Here is a 19,362-nt window from a genome sequence, read left to right on the forward strand (position 1 = left end):
CAGAGATAACATGTTCACATGACACCTCTCCCACTTTCTCTTTTCCCCACTCCTCCAGTGTCTTCCCTTTCAGACTACCTTCCCTTTGTAAAGTATATATTTCACGTGTAAAAATGTTTGCATGTTTTGTTCACAATTAGAATGTAAGTTTCTTGAGGGAAGGGACCCAGTTTTGCTTTTCTTTGTACCCCTAGTGCTTAACTCAGTGCTTGGAAGCTTCATAAATGTTTGCTGATTGACAGATTAGTGTTGACCCTTTGTGGGAAAGCTCTGGGGCAGGGTTGAGCTGAGTAGGTAGACCAAGGGATGAGAGGAACAAGGGCAAGCCATAATCCTTTGAAGCCATTTTTATAAAGGGAACAGACTGGACTCAATGATCTCAGAAGTATTTTTCCCACTCTTAAAAATTATATGAACCTGAAGTCCACTCAAAAAAGCCCCCCACTAAATTCATGTGTGTATTTATTTAAAGTCACCAAAATCAACAAATACTGTGAACATTTCAGAATACGTATCATATAGTCAACAGAAAAGTACCGACATTAGTCACTCACACATTAGCTCTGAGGCAATTACTGCTATAGACAGACATCTCCCTACATTTATTATTTTATTATTATGTAAAACTTGGTAACATTCTTAAAGCATCTTACAGGCCAAATGTCCAAGGGAGTTCACTCCCTACACATACTTCAAGCATTATTCCACTACCCCGGCACCTAGCACCCTGCAGCCCCTTTGGAAAGAACACACAACTTGTCCATAGAGCTTTGGTTCAGACTGCAGACAAGTTAGCATCTGCAACAGAAAACATTTCCTCTGCCCTGCAAAAGGAAAAAAAAAACCAACACTGCCATTTTCTTCTTAGTATTACCTGTTAACAAGACATAGGTATTTAGAACACTTGGTCTTTTGTGTTTATCTGTTTTATGAGCTTCAAATAAACTAGTCTTTTGAGGGTTGAACAGAACAGAACTAAATTTTGGATATGACATGCCCACATAACAAGAAATTTAGGTAAGGGCAATCAAGGAGTAATACTTGGCCGTACTCTGCACAGCCAGGCATCAAAAGACAGGGTGACAGTGTGTATACAAACAGGTGAATTTTGCCATGGTAAGAAGGTAAATTAACCTGGGAGTAGAGAAGTCAGGTTAGTCAGGAGAATAGAACTGGAATAAGGAAGAAGCTGGGCAGGCAAAGATGTTCCTGGCCCACCATATGCCATCTTTGTAAGGTCACTTTAGGCATAAGAGCATACGGTACCAAACAAAATCAATGGATTTGGGCCCACAGCACTCCATGCCAGGCCATTGAAAGAACAGCATTCCTGAGTTTTAGGTATAATGAGTGTCACTGGCACAGAGTTCATTCCTGACTTTAGACTGTGGTGAGACTGTGCCTTTGTCTAAGGCTTCCCCTCTCCCAGTAGTTTGTGCCATTGGACTTTCCTGAAGAACAGAAGTAAAATGCTATGTGTGCACATGTGTGTTTGTATAATGTCAAGAAGAAGAAAAAAAGAAAGAAAACAGACCAAAAAAAGCAAATACATCCAAAGATGGGATTTAACCATTATGTCTCCAAAGAGAAAAGAGGTATGGATTCCCCTGGCTCTCCTAGAAAATGGGAGCCTTGAGGTCAAGCTTCACCAGAGAGTGAAGTCACACAAGAGTCAATCCATCTGGAACTGTGTGAATTCTCTCTGTTGAGTGGCTAACATTCAAACAGAAGAGGACTGCAGACACAGTGCCTTGCACACAGTAGGTACTCAATGTTTCTTTGTCACTACTGAAAGTATGCCCCTTTATCTAGTTCAGCAGAGTATGGCATCAGCCAGCGTGCAGACCCAGTGCAAAACACCACCTCTAATAAAGCAAGACTCTGGATGCTGTATCCCCTGAGCTCTTGCTGACCTAAAAAAGGATTATCAAATGCCCAGAGGAGACTCCAGAGGTAAGGAAATCCTCATGTTTACCCACAGTAGTGTTTAGTCTGGCAGTAAATAAAGTGGGTCTTAGGGAGAAGGCCAGCAAAGAAACAACAATGCCCAAGAGTTTTAGTACATCCTGATACCTGAAGGTTCATTAGGTATGTCTGCCTCTGGCAGCAACTGGTAGAGGCCAACGGCAACTGGTGATGAAAATTACACACTAGAACCCCATGGAAATGCTCCATTCCAAGCGCAGGCTCTCAGAAATCAACACCAACACTAGCCAAATAAATACATATGTCTATATAAAATTCACTATGTAGAGCTTCTTTTCCTTATATATGTGTATATTGTATATACATATATATATAAAAACTATATAGATATATATACACACACACATATATGTATATGGTTTACGTATATAAAATTCTTTGTCACTCACTAACCTTCTCAGTGATTCTTCCGGCCTACACCTAATACTGACTCCCTCTGGAAGAGCTGCAGACAAGAACTGTCCAGCCATCAACTTGGATAATGTTTCCCTTGTATTTGTATACTACAGGGAATCCATGGTCTCTTCCCTTAGGTCACAAATGATCACTGTTTGGCACTGAGTTATTCTGTCAGAGTGAATGATGAGCTAACAGAGCTATTTTTTTAGTAAAGGAGATCTGTGTCTGCTGATTCTTCAACCTAGGAATTATTGGTCACTCTGTCAGTATTTCTGACCTTCCTCCTTTCCTGCTGTCTATCACTCACAAATTTCCATCAAGGTTCTCCTTCCACTCAGGTGCTGCCATCATGTAGCAGCAGCTGGAGCTGCAAGTAAGCCATGATCAGCATTGGCAGAGCTTACCCAACCTTGGCCTCTCTTTTGCCAATCTTTCCTTGTCACTGCCTGTGGCAGGAGGCAGTCAACTTCCTCTGCCCCTACTCAGACCCAAGAGCTCATCATCACCCTTAGCAACCTTCATAGCTACTACAAGGTCTCCAGGAAGTCAAAACAATTCCCTATCCTGCCCAGCAGTAAAGGAAATTAGAGGATAGTCCCTTTAAAAGGTGATTGGTGCTTGTGTGCCAAATGGAAATTCAACCTTTTACAGAGAGATAACCTGTGCTTAGAGATGGGAACCTGAAACTGAATTTTAACTGCTTTCCCTTGATAACTGGGATCATTTTTCTTTTTCTCTCTTTCATCTGGCTTTGCTGGCTATGGTGGTTGCTCCCCAGCACATCAAGAGAACTAGCTTTTCTAATGAGTACTCTATACTTGAGTTCCAATATGCATAATATTTGTAAATATGTTAAGAATTCAGATCAAATACTTTTATAGGTGGCAGGTTTTTTTAAGGGGGGGGTAATGGATAGAAAACTTTTTTATATCATTTAAAAAATTAAAACCCAGCCCTTGAGATATAAAATACATTCCCATATAAATGCTCATTTATGAGCATGCATATATAATAATATACTGATACTATCCTAGTAAGAATAAGGCCCATGAGTATGTATGGGGGAAAACCTTTCAAAACCAAGACTTTCAGCATCCCCTCTGACTAGTGAGACTGAAGCACAATAAATTATTAAAGCTAACCCTCAAGATACTGGACATTCAACTCTTCTCTCCTCTTTTTCATGCCTTTCCCCCTAATCCCACACAGCCTCACCAGTGCCCCCAGTACACTTCCCAGTTCTTTTTTGCTTTTGTTTGGAAGGAAGCAGCTGTATTTCCAGGCTCTTGCTGAGGAAAGCAGAGCAGTCAGGTTGGTATCCCCCTCAATGACGGCAGGTGTCCTTTCTCTCTCTCTCTGCCTTCAGAGGGCCTTTGCACTAACTGGGTGTGCCGCATGGGACGTTGGCTTCTGGGGGTAGTAGGTGTACAGGTAGACTTGCAGCAGGATGGTCATGTCCACCAGCACTTGCAGTAAACCACAGATGGAGAACTGGAAAGGGGCCTGATTCAGGATGAAGTATACAGTCTTAAAGGTGTCACCACTGGTCCACATTAATACCATCTTGATGCTGTAAAGAAAAAGAGACAAAATTGAAAGACAAATAAGAAAGACTACCTGGCTACATATAAAAAAAAAAGCCACATTGTGACTCCTTTTTTAATAAAACAAGCTTCACTTTAAATGTACATTCTTCTACTCTTCTTTGTAAAATCTATTAATTCATGGGGAACTTAGGATCAGAGATTCAGACCTGGAAGGGACCTCAGATTTAGTCCAACTCCCTCCATCCCTTCAGAGGTCGAGTGGCCTATCCAGTCAGGCAATGGTATATTTAGGGCAGTGCCAGTATTCAAACTCAGGGCTCTCTGACTCGAAATCTATTATGCTTTCTAATGTATCAACACTACCATAATTCAGGCAAGGTACTTCTTTTATAGATTATGTGAGCCCATAATGGACTCATAGGAGGTTAGACTAAGAAAGAACCTTAGAGGTGGTCAAGTACAAACTGAACCCCAAAGAAGTCAAAGGATAGTGCTATCACTAACGGCACCCAAGGCCTGACTACTTGGTCCCAGGCCCTCTGCACTGAATCACACTTTTACGCTGTGTATAGGCAAGTGACTACAAAATGGAAGAGGAATCTCATTTCTCATTGTTCAGACATCATACATAGGACCTCATGGAATAACTGGGCTTTTGCTCAATGAAACAGGGAATAGCTAGAATTTTACACACGTGGAGCCCACATTCCTACAAACTGCCTGGCAGCTGGCTTCACAGAATTTGAAAACCCCAAGGGTTCTTAGAAATCATTTAATCCAACACTCTCATTTTACAGATAAGGAAAGTGAGACCCAGAAAGATATTTAGTTTGGAGTTGTTTTTATTAAAATATGACCGTCTCCTCAATATAGGTAACTCCTAGAAAGGAATTCTATCAGTGCAGAGAAGCACCTTCTCTACAATTCAAAGCCTCAAAGAGTTGCCTGGGGCAGTGAGGGATTATGTGAGGTTTGCCCACTCAGTATGTGTCAGAGGCTGTACCTGAACACAGGTATTCCTGACTCCAAGACTGGCTCTCTATTCACTAAACCACACTGCTTCTTGCTAAGATCACAAAGCTACTTAGTGGCAAATCCAGAATTAGAAACCAGGCCTCCTGACACCTACTACAGTAATCATTCCACCAAACTGTACCTGAATTTGCCTGCTGTGTCACGTAGATGTTATTCCACTTTCCTTATTAAAGCAAGTTTAGAGCCCTTCCTTACCTATCTAGCAAGTCTTCCTGAACCAGCCAGGACAAGAGAGATCAATGTTCAGTGTCAGTAAAGATCCCAGGGTAACTATCTTTTGGAGGCCCCCTTTGGTTATATATCCAATAATAATGTCCAATAATACTAACAATAGCTAATGTTAATACAGCACTTTAATATTTGCAAGCCATTTTACACATATTATCTCATCTATCTTCACAACAACCCTGTGAAGTAGGTGCCATTATTATCTTCATTTTACAGATGAGGAAACAGAAGCTGAAAGGTTGACTTGCCAATATTCATGCAACTAGTAAGTGTCTGAGGCAGGATTTGAACCTAGTTCCTTGGTACTCCAAAGCCAATTCCTTAATCACTAGTCAAGAGTTAATAAACATTTATTTAGCCCCTATTATGTGCCAGGGACTGTGCTAAGGACTGGAGAGACAAATAAGAAAAGATAGTCCCTGCTCTCTAGGAGCTTACAGTCCTCTTATGGGGAAAGAAAACACACAAAAGGCCTCTGGTGAGGAAGAGGGGGTGTCCAGCATAGGGGGCTGGACGTTCTGGAGTCAAAAACAAGCAGAGCAGCTGATGGAAAATGAAGACTAACCTGGAAGGCTGTGAGTCCTCTACAAAGGGGGGCTTTGGAAGGAGTTCTGTCCTCCATGCCTCCACCAATGAAGGGCAGCACCCAGAACCCTGAGAGGTTAAGGGATTTGCCCTGGGTCACAAAGCCAGTATGTGTCAAGAGGTGATAACTGAAGACCTACCTTTCTGGTTCAGAAGCCAGCTCTATCTACTATGCAAAAGAGTTTCTCCGATTAGCCCAGAGATCAGAGACTTAAGAAGTAGAAGGTAGAATCAAATTCAACCATCTCATTATCAAAGGTAGGAAAGATAGAGAGACATAGATCAAGATGGATGAAGCATTTATTAAGTGCTAACAATGCGTGAAGCCTGGGGGCAGCTAGGTGGCACAGTGGATAGAGCACAGGGCCTTGAGTCAGGAAGATCAAGTTCAAATGAGGCCTCAGACATTTATACTGGCTGTGTGACCCTAGGCAAGTCACCTCACCTATTTGCCTCAGTTTCCTTATTTGTAAAATGAGCTGGATAAGGAAATGGCAAACCACTCCAATATCTTTGCCAAGAAAAGCCCAAATGGAGTGATGAGACCAAAATGACTGAACACAAAAAAATGCAAGAGACATCATTTTAAGCAATAGATATATAAACTCAAGCAAGCAAGGTAGCCCCTGCCTTCAACGGGTTTACATTCTAAGGAGGAAAAATAACACATAAAGAGGAGTTGAAAAGGGGTAGAAGATTGGCCAGGGAGTGCTGTGGAGGTCTAGAGAAAGTTGAAGTCCAAGGTTTCAGTGGGAAAGGGATGAGGCTGGTGGCCTCACAGCAGCATGTTAGGGAGATGGTAAGGAAGTAGTGTAGAGGCTTGACTATTTTACAGATGAGAAAACCAAGGTAAATGGAGGTTAAGTGACTTGCCATGGTCATACAGCTGCTAAGTGTCTAAAGCAGGAAGTAAACTCAAGTCTTCCTGACTCCAATTGCATTTCCCTAGTCACTACAAATAAATGCCTTATAAATGGCATGGACTCCTTATTTGCCCAAATGTCATTTACAAAGCATTGGTTCTATATACATTTGTTGTTTAGCAGAAGTAGCTTAGTGAGAAAATGAAAATAAATGGCCTCATTTTTTTCTATCCAAAATATATTTAAGTTAGATACATTTCCATTAAAAAGCTAAAGAGATTTGGTGAGAGCTGACTTTTCCTTATTGAATTCAAGCTGGGCAAGGAAGGAAGAACAATTCCTCTTTCTCAGGCAGCATCCCTTACTCCATTCTGCCACAGAAAAAAGAGACCAGACACTTTTACTGGCACCAAACCCATCATAATGGAAGGATGCAGGTAGAGGAAAAGGTACAATACAACTGACAGGCAATCACAGTGCAATTCAATTAAAGTTTGAAATTAAAAACCAAGTGCTTTTTTGTGATTTTTCTTTAGTCCTTTATGTTAATAAATGTACACAAGGCTATCGCGGTATAAAAGAAAGAGCACTAGATTTGGGGTCTAGAAGATACAAGTTTGAATACTGCACTGATACTTCTTTGTGTCCTCTTGGACAAGTCGTTTCCCTTCCCTGAGCCTTAGTTTTGCTCAACTGGGGACAAAAAAAGAGGGGAACTGGAGTAAACAATCTCTAAATCCTCTTTCAGCTCTAAATACTATCCTATTCGTAAGAACATAACAACTTGGGGCAGCTAGGTGGCGCAGTGGATAAAGCACTGGCCCTGAAGTCAGGAGGACCTGAGTTCAAATGCGGCCTCACACCAAACACTTGACACTTACTAGCTGTGTGACCTTGGGCAAGTCACTTAATCCCAATTGCCTAATTAAAAAGATCATAAGAATTTGTACATTACTGTGTCCATTCCAATTCAATAAATATTGATTATTTTCTACAAGCCAGGCACAACGTTATGTGCTTAGTGTTATAAAACAAACAACCCCCCTATCCCCCCCCCAAAAAAAACTGGTCTCTGGCACTTTCAGAGAAACCTGGAAAATTTTGTATGAACTGATACAGAGTGAACTGAGCACTGCCTGAACAATTTATACTGTAATAAGAGTTCTTACAGTAGAAATTGTAAAATGATAAAGATAACACATTTTAAAGACAACAGCTCTAATCAACAAAATGATCAACCATTACTCCATGGGACTGAGAAGAAAACATGCTATACCTCTCCAGACAGAGGTAAAGGACTAAACATGTAGAATGCCATACAATTTTAGACTTTAACGATGTAAGAATTTGTTTTGTTTAACTATGTATATTTATTACAAGGATTTTTCTTTTCTTTCCTTTTTGTAAGTGGAGGAGCACAGAATATGCGAGGAGAGGATGCCTGGTGGAAGGGAGAGAAAAACACATACTAGCTAATTGAAAAACAAAATTTAATTTAAAAAAATACAGTTGGTCTCAAGGAACTACTGTCTAACTCATTATGTGGCATCTCTATAAACTGCAACATGGGTTACAAGAGTATTCAATAGTAATTCAATATATATTTATTGAGTACCTATTATATGTAAGATACCTTGATAGACACTATGGAAGAGACAGACATTTTTCCACCTCCACTTTTCTTGACACTCTCACCATCCCACCCCCCACTTCATCATCGTCTGCCTGCACACAACCACCACCACCACCATGATTCGACAATGAATTCTTCAAGGGAACTGTTATTTTTTATTTTTCATTTCTGTATCTCCAGCACCTAATACAGTCCCTTATGCTTAACAGATGATTCAAAATATTAGTAAACTGTAAGCTTTTTGAGGGCAAGTGCTGTGCCTTCCATTAATTTCAATAAGGGAAGACCAAACAAGTTCACCCATAGGCAGCACGTGTGATTAGTGTGACATGCATGCCTCCTACAAAATGCTAGGAGAATCCAAAGAAAGCAAAGTCTCATGTGACTGAGGCTAAAGGGAATTAGGAAAGGCTTCACAGAAGCAAATGTGCTACATTGAAAGGTATGAAGGATTTCAATTGGTAAAGATAGGCTATTTAACAATCATTTAAGTGTATAGAGTAGACTATGGGGAGAATGGTGTGAGGGAGGGGGATGCCAAGTAAACAACAGCTCAAAAAAGTATAATGTGTGTGTTGGGGGAAGTGGGGGAGTTGGGAGAGAAGAATGAAGTTAACCAATTAGATTAGAGAATAAGAACTTCAGCATGTGGTGCATACCCTATCAGGGTAATGAGATACAAGCATTTTTATCCTCATTTAATAGATGTGGAAAGTGAGAGTCAAAAAAGGTTAAATAGCTTGGCTATAATTACATAGGCAATAAGTGCCACAGACTGCATTCAAACCTAGGATTTTTTAATGACAAGTCTAACACTTTATCCTACTTTATCACACTGCTTCTAAAAAGAGCTTAGGATACAGTCTCTCCTTAGAAGAAGGAGAGAAAGGTAGGCTGGAACCAGATTGCATAGGCCCTTGTATAGGACCAAGAAAGAATGGAACCAGATTTCATAACCCCTAGAGTAACATGCTTAGGAGTTTGGAAGCTCCTTGTTTTAATAAATGCTGAGTAAATGGAATATATCCCAAATAGATGAAACTGGGTCCACAGGTACCTCCTTTTAGATTTTAAATTGGAAACAAGTAACCATCAAATCACAGAGACTAACTCACAGTGAATAAAAAAGTGGACACAAAAGTGAACCCAGAAGTCTTATTCAGAATTTAAGCTCCTACCAAGCAAAAACTCTGACTGTTTTATTACATTCTGCAAAGCACCTAATCAGTCCCATGGTCAAGCTTAGTAGATGTTTCATAAGGCCAGAGAAAAACTTTACTAATTGAAATAGAAAGTACTTTATTTTCTTCATGCACATGAAGACGTCTTCAAATGGTCTGAAAGAGGCACCCTTGTTCTAAATAAATTTAACATATATACAGGATTTAAAATATCAAAGAAAGAGAAGAGATGTTTTACAGAATCCAAGACCTTGGACTTAAGACATTTTTACATTCTGCATTAAAGTAGAAGTTGTTAAGCTGGGATTCTCAAACTTGGTTGGTTTTTTTTTTTAATCTTTTAATAACTGCAATTCTATATAATTGATTTCCTTTGAAAGCCTATATATTTTAATTTATACATTTTTTAAAAAATGTATTCTGAGGCTTCCATAGACTTCACCAGACTTCCAAGTGGGTCCCACCATACTACCACCAAAAAAAGGGCTAAGAACCCCTGAATTAGAGGAACATACATACTGGAGAAGTAATGATATTGAAACCAATCTTCACCCAGCCAAGAGAGGAAAGACAATATATTTCTAATAACAGTGAGAATTAAGTGAAGGAATCCTAAAATTGAACAAAAGAGTTATTGCCCAAGGTGGGTAGCAGAATTGAGACTCAGGAGTCAGAAAAGGGATGCAAAGCACAAGGGAATTGATGCAAGAGGTATAAACTTCCAGTCACACATCATGGAACAGTTCACCATCCTAAATGCTTACTCATCAAATGCTTGCAATTCAGTCTACTACAGGGCGTTTTCCCCCTTGTGGGAAGAGGTATCTGCTTGTGTAATTAAAGCTAATGGAAAAGTATAAGATTTGCTTTATAAAACCTCACTTCACAGCCAGTTTTATTGGTATGCATTAGAGGCACACATTATTCCTGCATCAGAAATCACACAAGTCATGACCTTGTGCACTCTCTGCTTGTGATGCCACCACCTCCTGAGCCTTGCAACAGAACACAAAAGACCTGTCACTACAAAGCTGATTACCTTTCAGCATTCTAGTCTTCATTCCATGTGACTGATAGAGCTACTCTTTTAGTCATATGTAACATGGGCACAGACGAAAGAAAATGTCCTAAGTAAGTCCTGGTTGATGGAGTACCGAAAAACATTTTGCTTGTCTACTATATTAAAAAAATCACTGTGAATTCCTGGCTCCAAATTCCACAGACACAGATGACAGGAGCAGAAAGTAGACTCTTTGTCTTCAACACAATAATAACTGCAATATCTGTGATCAAAAACAATAGTCTCCAAACTTTCTTGCATTGTCAATATGGGTATATTTACTTATTTATCAATTATATGGACGTACTACTAAAAATTAAATACATTGCAAAATTCACACAAAAATAAAATGTAAAATGAATAAGATAAGAATAAAGTAATAGTTGATGCTAGAGTGAACAGAGAGCTATTAGAGTTTCTTAAGTAGGAGAGCAACCTGGTCACACCTGGGTTTTAGGAAAATCGTTTTGACAGCTATATGAAGGATAGAATGGAGTGGAAAAAGAACTGAGGCAGAGGAGTGGTGGCTATGTGGGTACAGAGGTGACAAATGACAGAGTAGTGGAGGCAGAAACAACAAGATTTGGAAACCTACTGGCTAAGGAGTATAAGGGAGAGCATGGAGTTGAAGATGACACCAAAATCCAACAGACATCTCAAACTCAACAAATCCAAAATGGAATTTATTATTTCTACATACACCCCCTCCCCAAATCCTCCCACCTTTCTAACTTCCCTATTATTGAGGGCACTACCATACTCAGAGTCATCTAGGCTCAAAACCCACATGTCATTCTCAACCCCTCACCCTCTCTCTACACCCCCTATATTGAAGCTATAATTAAAACCTAGCTTCAATATAATTCTTGTTGATGTTCAGTCACGTCCGACTCTTCATGACTCCGTTTAGAGTTTTATTTGGCAAAGATACTAGGAGCAGTTTGTTATTTCTTTCTCCAGCTCATTTTGCAAATGTGGAAATTGAGGCAAACAGGGTTAAGAGACTTGCCCAGGATCACAAAGCTAGTAGGCATCTGAAGCAAGATTTGAAAACAGGAAGATGAGTGAGTCTCCCCGACTCCCTACCTAGCCGCCCCTCAATATAATTCCCTCTCTAATATATACCTCCCTTGAATGCAGGAGTTCTAATTTTTTTTTAACTGATGGTAGAACCCTTTTGTTGTTGTCAAGGCCTCTCAGTTTTACCTTTGAATATGTCTCCTTCTCTCCTGACACCACTGCCACCCTCGTAGAGGGCTTCATCACCTCACAGCTGGATGACTGCAATAAGCTGCTTGTTGGTTTCACTGCCACAAGTCAGTCAGTCTCTCTGTCTCTGTCTCTCCCTTCCCCCCACTCCAGTCCATTCTCCACTCAGCTGCCAAAGTGATTTCCCCAAAGTGCAGTTCTGACCATGTCAGTCACCCTGTAACTCAATTAACTCCAGTGTCTTCCTATCACCTTCAGGATGAAATATAAAATCCTCGATTGGGCTTTTAAAACCCATCATAACCTGGCCCCTTCCTACCTCTCCATTCTTCTTATACTTTATTCCCTTCCATTTATTCTACAATCCACTAACACTGTCCTGCTTGTTGTTCCTCATGAAAGACATTCCTTCTGCCAACTCTGGGAATTTTCATAGCCTGTCCCCTCATGCTTGGAACGCAAACCTTCCTCATCTCCACCTCCAAGTATCAGCTAAAATTTCACCTTCTACAGGAAGCTTTTCCTAATCTCCCTTAATTCTAGTGCTTTCTCCCTGCTGATTATTTCCAACATATCCTGAAGATAGCTTATTTGTACATAATTGTTTGTATGTTGTCTGTTCGATGAGACTGAGCTCCCTGAGATCAGGGACTCTCTTCTGCCTTTCTTTGCATGCACACTGCCTGGCATATAGTAAATAAACCCTTAATAAATGTTTATTGAATGACTGACTCAGATTGAAAACTTGGGTGCCTGGAAGCATGGTTGTAACTATGCTTAACAAAAATTGCAAAGTTCAGAAAAGTAGTGGGTTTGGGGGGGGGGGGGATATAAGGCAATGAGATCTGAGAAGCATATCACAAGCTAACCATGCCAACTCATCCTGTGAGACTCACTTTGTCCCACCTAAAATGGAAAGAGGTCAGAGACATAGTGTTCTAATTGCCTCAGAGTGCTTTGAAGAATACTTGTCATTGTCATTGAGCAATCTTGGAAAAGGCAATTGGTATACTGAAGGTGGGAGAATTTTCCCAATGGCACCTGGGCAGCTGCTGCTATGGATGCCCAGGTAGTGAGTAGTTAGGTTCTAAGTGTCCTGTGAAGACTGCACCTAGTAAAAAAAAAATAAAATAAAATAAAATAAGACTACACCTAGCTCAGAAGTTGGAAAATCAAAAACTCACACAATGGGAAGAGGAAGAAGTGAGAAAAAGTTGGGGACAATTGGAAGTATGATTGTATCATAGACAAGGTATTATGGGCAGGGTGGTCACATGGAAACCACATCTTTATCCTCCAACTGGTTGATCACATACCCCTCAGAGTCCACTAGCTTAAATGGTTTTAATCCAATCACCTCCTGGGACTTGGCTTAATGCTCTTCATGTAACAGGCAAGTTCCCTTTCCACCAGTAAATAGAACTTCCAGTGTCCACAAGGCAGTAAAGGGCTATATACCAGGACAATTATTCACCTATTCTGGAATTCTGCAGTGATAATTTCTCATTTGAATGCTAGTTTCCTTACTTTTCCTAACAAAGTAGCATCTTGCCATCTGACAGTAACCTGATCCTGCTTCCGTCAAGTATCTACATCATTACACTCTGAGATTTTCAGTTAGGTGATAATGAAATCCATGTATTCAAACAAGGTAAACTGTGTTCACAAGTTGCACTTTTTAAATAATAAAATGGAGAAAAATAATCTTCTCTCAAGGTGACCAATAAGTACAGAACTGAATCTAACTGTTGTAAAATGAAGTATGGGGATCTGGGATGGAGAGTAGAGTAGGGTGGGGCTGAGATAAAAGGATACTATCCCAGGCAGCCTATAGGTCTCAGTGACAATGCCATTTTTTTTTTTAATGGCAGCATGTACTATTCTGGCTGTTTCTTCTGAAGGGAATTTCTTTGTAGAACCAGCCACATTAGAAAAGACAAACAGCTTTAGAACCCAGAGTAGAGTTTTGCAGCTGTATTGGAGAACAAAATTAAGGAAAGATGGTCAACAAAACACTGTTCTGTTGTTCTGCAGAAATGGGATAAAACAACCTACTGAGATTTAATAAAACCAACAGCTGTGATTGTAAATTGGATCCTACAAGAAACATTATGAACAACACAAACATAAGGATTCAAAGTGGGGTTTAAACCAAAGAACATCCCCAAGAGAGAAGATGTAGGCAATCAGGCAAATAATAAACCAAAGATGATACATTCACACCACCAGCCAACTGCCAAGAAGAAAGGAACTAAAAACATCACCCATGAAACAAGGCAAGTTTGGCAGGAATCCCTGTGTTAGTTGGTACTTTCTATAGCTGTGGTCTCTCTACTTTTAAAAGGCACAAAGCCAAGTTTGCAAAGTAGTCACAAAGACGACAGTCACAAAGAAGCAACTGGGACTCACAAGTCAAGGTTTAAGAGACCTGGGTACATTTGGTGGACCCCATGTGCCTTATCATAGCCAAAGGAACCGGCAGACTCTAGTTCTGAGAACTACCATGTATTTCAGCACAGTCCCAGGCATACAGGTATCCTCCAGCAGCTAGACCTCCACATGCTTCAGTATAGCCCCGAGGAAACATAGAAAAAGTCCACATGGCCTCAGCACACACCAGACACCACCACTAGGACCCCCAGCTCCACACCAGGTAAGCTGCCAGATACCTCCAGCCTCCATCCACAAGCACCTAAGATGTCAGTGCACAAAACCAATGACCAGGACCCTGGCCCCCAGTACAAGAAGCTTGGGACAGTGTCTCCTGTGCTCCATCAAGAGAGCTCAACTTTAAAAACCACAAAATAGGCCCCAAAATGAGCAAAAAGCAAAAACAAGCATTGACCACAGAGAGTTACTATGGTGACAGGGAATATCAAAACACAAACTCAGAAGAGGACAACATTGTCAATATAACTTCATCCAAAACCTCAGAGAGGAATATGAATTGGTCGGAAGCCCAAAAAGCCTTCTTGGAAGAGCTCAAGAAGGACTTTAAAAGTCAAATAAGAGAAGAAAAATTGAGAAAAGAAATGAGAGGTATACAAGAAAGTCAACAGCTTAGAAAAGGAAAGACAAAAATTGATAGAAGAAAACAATTCTTTAAAAAAAATTTTTAAATCCCTTTCCTATTTTTCCTCCTAACCCACACCTGCAATCAAGAAGACTGAGACAATCTACCCTTCCTCTCATTCCTTTCTACTAAGCCACCACCACCCTGGTTACCTCTGGCCTGGACTATCAGAATAGCTTTCTCAATGGTCTCCCTGACTCAGGCCTCTCTGCAATCCAATCCACTTTCCTTTCAGCTTCCAAAATGATTTCCCTAAAGTCTAAAGTCTGACCATGTCACACACATGCCCGCCATCCCATTCAAATTCTCCTTCTTTGGTTTTGTGCTCCATGGATCTTCCCTCCTGGTTAGACAGCCCCCAAATTTGGGCTAATTATAGCTCTCATTAGAAGTTAGCATTTGGGTGTTCAAATCCGTTCCTGGTCATTTTTTGTCTCTGTCAGTCAACTCATCTAGGTCAGATACTCTCTGGTGGAACTAATGAGATTAAGAACCTAAAAGGTTGAAAATCAGATCCTTGGAACTAAGGCCATGATTAGCTATAGAAACCTTCTAAGCCATTTGCAAAATGGTGTAAAGCAATGCTCCAAAACACTTAAGAGAAATTTAAATTAAAAACACCTCATACTCAGATTGGCAAAGATGACAAAAAAGGAAAATGACAACTGATGGAGGTTCTGGGAGGACAGGCTCACTAATACATTGCTAGCAGAGCTATAAATTGGGCCACTGATTCTGGAAAGTAATTTGGAACTATACCCTTTCTCCCCCACCAAGTAAGTAGATTGTGCATCCTCTATGACCCAGCAATGCCTCACTACTAGGCATATACTACAAAGAGATCATAGAGAGAAAGAAAGGTCCTCGATTACAAAAATATTTATAGCAACATTGGGGGTGGAGGGTTATGGTAAAGTACTGGAAACAAAATGCCCATAAATTAGGGAACAGGTGAACAACTATGGTATGAATGTTATATTATGATGCTGTAAGAAATTACAAAAGGGAAACAGTTTCAGAAAAACTTGTATGAACTTGTATTAAGACTTGTATGAACTGATATAGACCCAAAACAACTTATACAATGAAAACAGTGTAAAGGAAAATAACTTGAAAGACCTAAGAATTCTGAACAATACAGTGAGTAATCATGACTACAGAAAATGATGTGTGAGCATGCTTCCCATCTCCTGGCAGACTGGATAGACTCTAGGTAGAGAACGAGTTACATTTTCAGTGTGTTGATATTCAACAGGAACTTTTCCCCACCGAATTAAGCAGTTACTACTGTCAAGTCAACTTTATCAATGTATAAATTTGGTTTGTTTTTTCTATACTCAGTTGTTACAAGCAGTTGAGGTAGGGGACAGGAGGGATAGGAAGAGTTGCAAAACAGAAATTGTCGTGATACTAAAAAAAAGGATAAAAAAATTAGATGTGCATGTTTGATGTTTGTTATGTTCATAATTTTTTAAAATTAATTGCCACAGAATTCAAATTCTTCTAGTCCTTTTATATCTAGTCAATTTTCACAACAACAAAAACAAAAACCCTAAAGCATTCCCTTATCCTGGCTGGACTTGAGCTTCCTACATTTAATCTCCACTCTCTCCTTCATTTACTTCTATGATCTTCTTCACCTCACCCTCACAATAATAGCTCTAACTCTTTCATCTCCCAGGGCAAATAAAAGTAAAGGAGTGAGTGAAGTGAAAAAATAGGTACACTGCTAAGTTGTGCCGATTCTAATTTTATAAGAGACATCATAGGGAAAAGCAGTGCAAGAAAACTAGATGTGCTTCTTCATTTCTTCTATCTTTACAATTAATATTAATTAATAATAGCTTGCATTTATATAGGTGTTTAAGTTTGAAAAGCACTTTATACATCTTATCTCATTTGATCTCATTTTTAAAGATACTTATATCCTTCCACCCCATAAAAACACTCAAATTCTTAAGTCATTTTTCACATAAAAACCCTTGTAATTAAAAGCCAAGAATTCAATACTTTCCTTCTCCACCTGCAAACATCCATTATAATAAAGTTTCCTCTAAGGCAAATCACTATCATGGCTTGTAAATTCTAGTGAATAAGTTTACCAATCCTCTGTGATGATAAACACTCTGTAGTTTATAGGTAAGTAATAAATGAGAATATCAGATGTACTCAGTTGCCAAAGTAAGACTGGAAACATCAATTCATATAAAAATAAACATTCCGCATTTACTTCTTTTTCAGCCTCCAAAGGATTCTCAGTTCACATAAACTGGATCTCTGTACTGTTCAACTGTGCTTAGTAAAGCTAAGTCATTATTCTGGCTGCTCATTATCTTTTTACATTCAGTGTCTTTTTTTTTTTTATTGTCACTATGGCCTGAGCTGTAATTTATGTAATTTAAGTTGTAATTTAACTTTAATGTCCAGTCATTTCTAAATCTTGCCAGACAACTAAATTATGAAAGAACCCATAGCCCATATACACAGAACAGAGAACATGTATAAAGAACAAAAGATGAACGTAAATCATTAAAAAAGAAGATATAATTACAGGGGGAACTCTTGTGGACATTCAGCTACATCTTTGCAGATCTCTTCAATGTTCAAGCTACAATTACAAACCAATTCAGGTTTAGCAGTCACTTAACTCTCACATCATAGGCACTTTGTGATTCAAACAAAACACTACCAAAGCAACTTCTATCATGACCAATTCATATTTGATAGCTAGAAATCTCAGAGTAGAATCATTTCACATAATAGTTACTATGTATTCATTTCCCTAGCACCAGATCACACTACAAACAGTTTTCAAAATGTTGTCATTAAAAGGAACTCAAATCAAACTTCTTGAGCTTGGAATCAACAACAGCTTTAATTTTTTAATTACCAAATTGGGTAAAGCCAAGAGGTACTCTGCCCAGCAGGCATCTGGTGAGATTTTGGTGTCTGGGAAACCAAACTAGTGGGCACTGAGGGATTAAGGCATGGGGGTATAGATCTGCATAATAACAACAGCACTGGTAACAATAACCCTAATTTATGTAGTGCTTTATTTAAGATTTTTACAATAAAACATATGGGGTCAATAATCCAAGAATTACTATTCTTTGTACTACAGATGAGGAAACAAAGGCTCAGGGAAATTAAGAAATTTGTCAATGGTCACAAAGCTAGAAGTGTGAGAATTGTAGAACCAGGTTTTCTAACTCCCAAGACCAGTACTCATTCCATTATATCTGTCTTTCTAACTAACGAGTGTATCTCAAGTAGACCAAGGAAGAGAACCTGGGCCATGAGCAGGGGGACTGAGGCTAATCTGGAAGTCTCTAGTTAGCATCTGTTAGTTAAGGAAGAATGACAATTGGAACTGCTGCTCTAGAAGAGAGGGTCCACAAACTACGAGTAAGTGCTTAGCTTTTGCCTCAGTTTCTGTTACCTGTCCTTACACCCATTTTCTCTACATATCTTTTAAGATCTTAGTAAGTTGGTGAGTTCCCTGTGCATCCTTATCAGTCTCTTCAGACAACTCTCATTTTTCCTGTTCATCAGAATTGTTTCCCTTTGGAAGTCTGAATTTAATATCTATTTTTTATCCCTCCTGGGCTGTCTTCTATAGATCTCTATGGGATACTATCTTTCTTTCCTATAAACTCTGAAAACTGTTCTCCTCATATCTAGGTTGCATGTCAAGACCATTCCCCAGCTTTCACAAACTCTAGAAGAACAAACTCTCTTTCACAAACTCTAGAAGAAAGGGAGTGGTCACTCTCCACATCTCAAGGTTCCCATCATTTTCTCAAAAACAACAGTTCATTCCTATGAGTGAAAATCATATTCAGAAAAAAAACCAGTAAAATCAACTTTGTTGAATTACATAACAAAAGTTTTTTCCTCTCATATTTCTGATGGTAAAGAAATGGTTTGTTTAAAAACTTAATTATGCAATAAATCAAGCCTTTAACATTTAAACCAAAAAAGGAATGAATGCTAACAGTCCTATTTCCCCTCCTTTTAACCTGTCTCATTTCTTTTGAATAAGTCACAGTCTATTCCTGGGTCTCATCCCTTCAAATCTCAGTAACACCTGTAAGGTCAAATTTGTCTCCTTGCATTTGGACTCCTAATTCATCTTGCCTGTCACCCATACTTTGTATATTCATGTTTAGGAAACTGAATATGAAGATCTTATTTCTTGGATTATCTACCTTGATAGATATGCATAGGCCATTTTGAGACATCTTTCTTTTTTCCATTTAAAGCCCTTTGATTAGATTTACAAAACTAGAAAAATAGTCTTGCAAGCCCTTTTTAGTTATATTCCTCTATCCTTCACCAGAAGACTGTCAATCTAATATTTTAAGCCAAATCCTTCTCTCATACACCATCTTCTTAATCAGCTATTTACTTTCCAAATCTGCCTCTCTCTTCCGAATCAGTGAATAAGCATTTACTAAATGCCTACTATGTGTCAGGCACTGAGGATACAGATAATAAATATAAATAAATAGAAAGTAATTAAAAGACAAGGCAATTTGATCAAATGAAATAATATTTGTAAAA

At 39.2% G+C, this 19,362-nt stretch overlaps 1 protein-coding gene across 4 annotated transcripts in view; it reads right to left on the reverse strand.

The window, feature by feature from the left end:
* Nucleotides 1-445: 445 nt before the first annotated feature.
* The window catches only part of PQLC1 (PQ loop repeat containing 1), a 150,723-nt gene continuing 131,806 nt past the window's right edge, over nt 446-19,362 (reverse strand). For all 4 annotated transcript variants that reach the window (XM_027852430.1, XM_027852427.1, XM_027852429.1 and 1 more), the window contains one exon: nt 446-3,955. In XM_027852430.1, the coding sequence (XP_027708231.1) occupies nt 3,748-3,955 (208 nt within the window). In that variant the 3' untranslated portion in view covers nt 446-3,747. The remainder of the gene's footprint in view (nt 3,956-19,362) is intronic.

The sequence above is a fragment of the Vombatus ursinus genome, unplaced genomic scaffold (assembly GCF_900497805.2).
Source record: "Vombatus ursinus unplaced genomic scaffold, bare-nosed wombat genome assembly UNPS02009573.1, whole genome shotgun sequence".
Lineage (NCBI taxonomy): Eukaryota > Metazoa > Chordata > Mammalia > Diprotodontia > Vombatidae > Vombatus > Vombatus ursinus.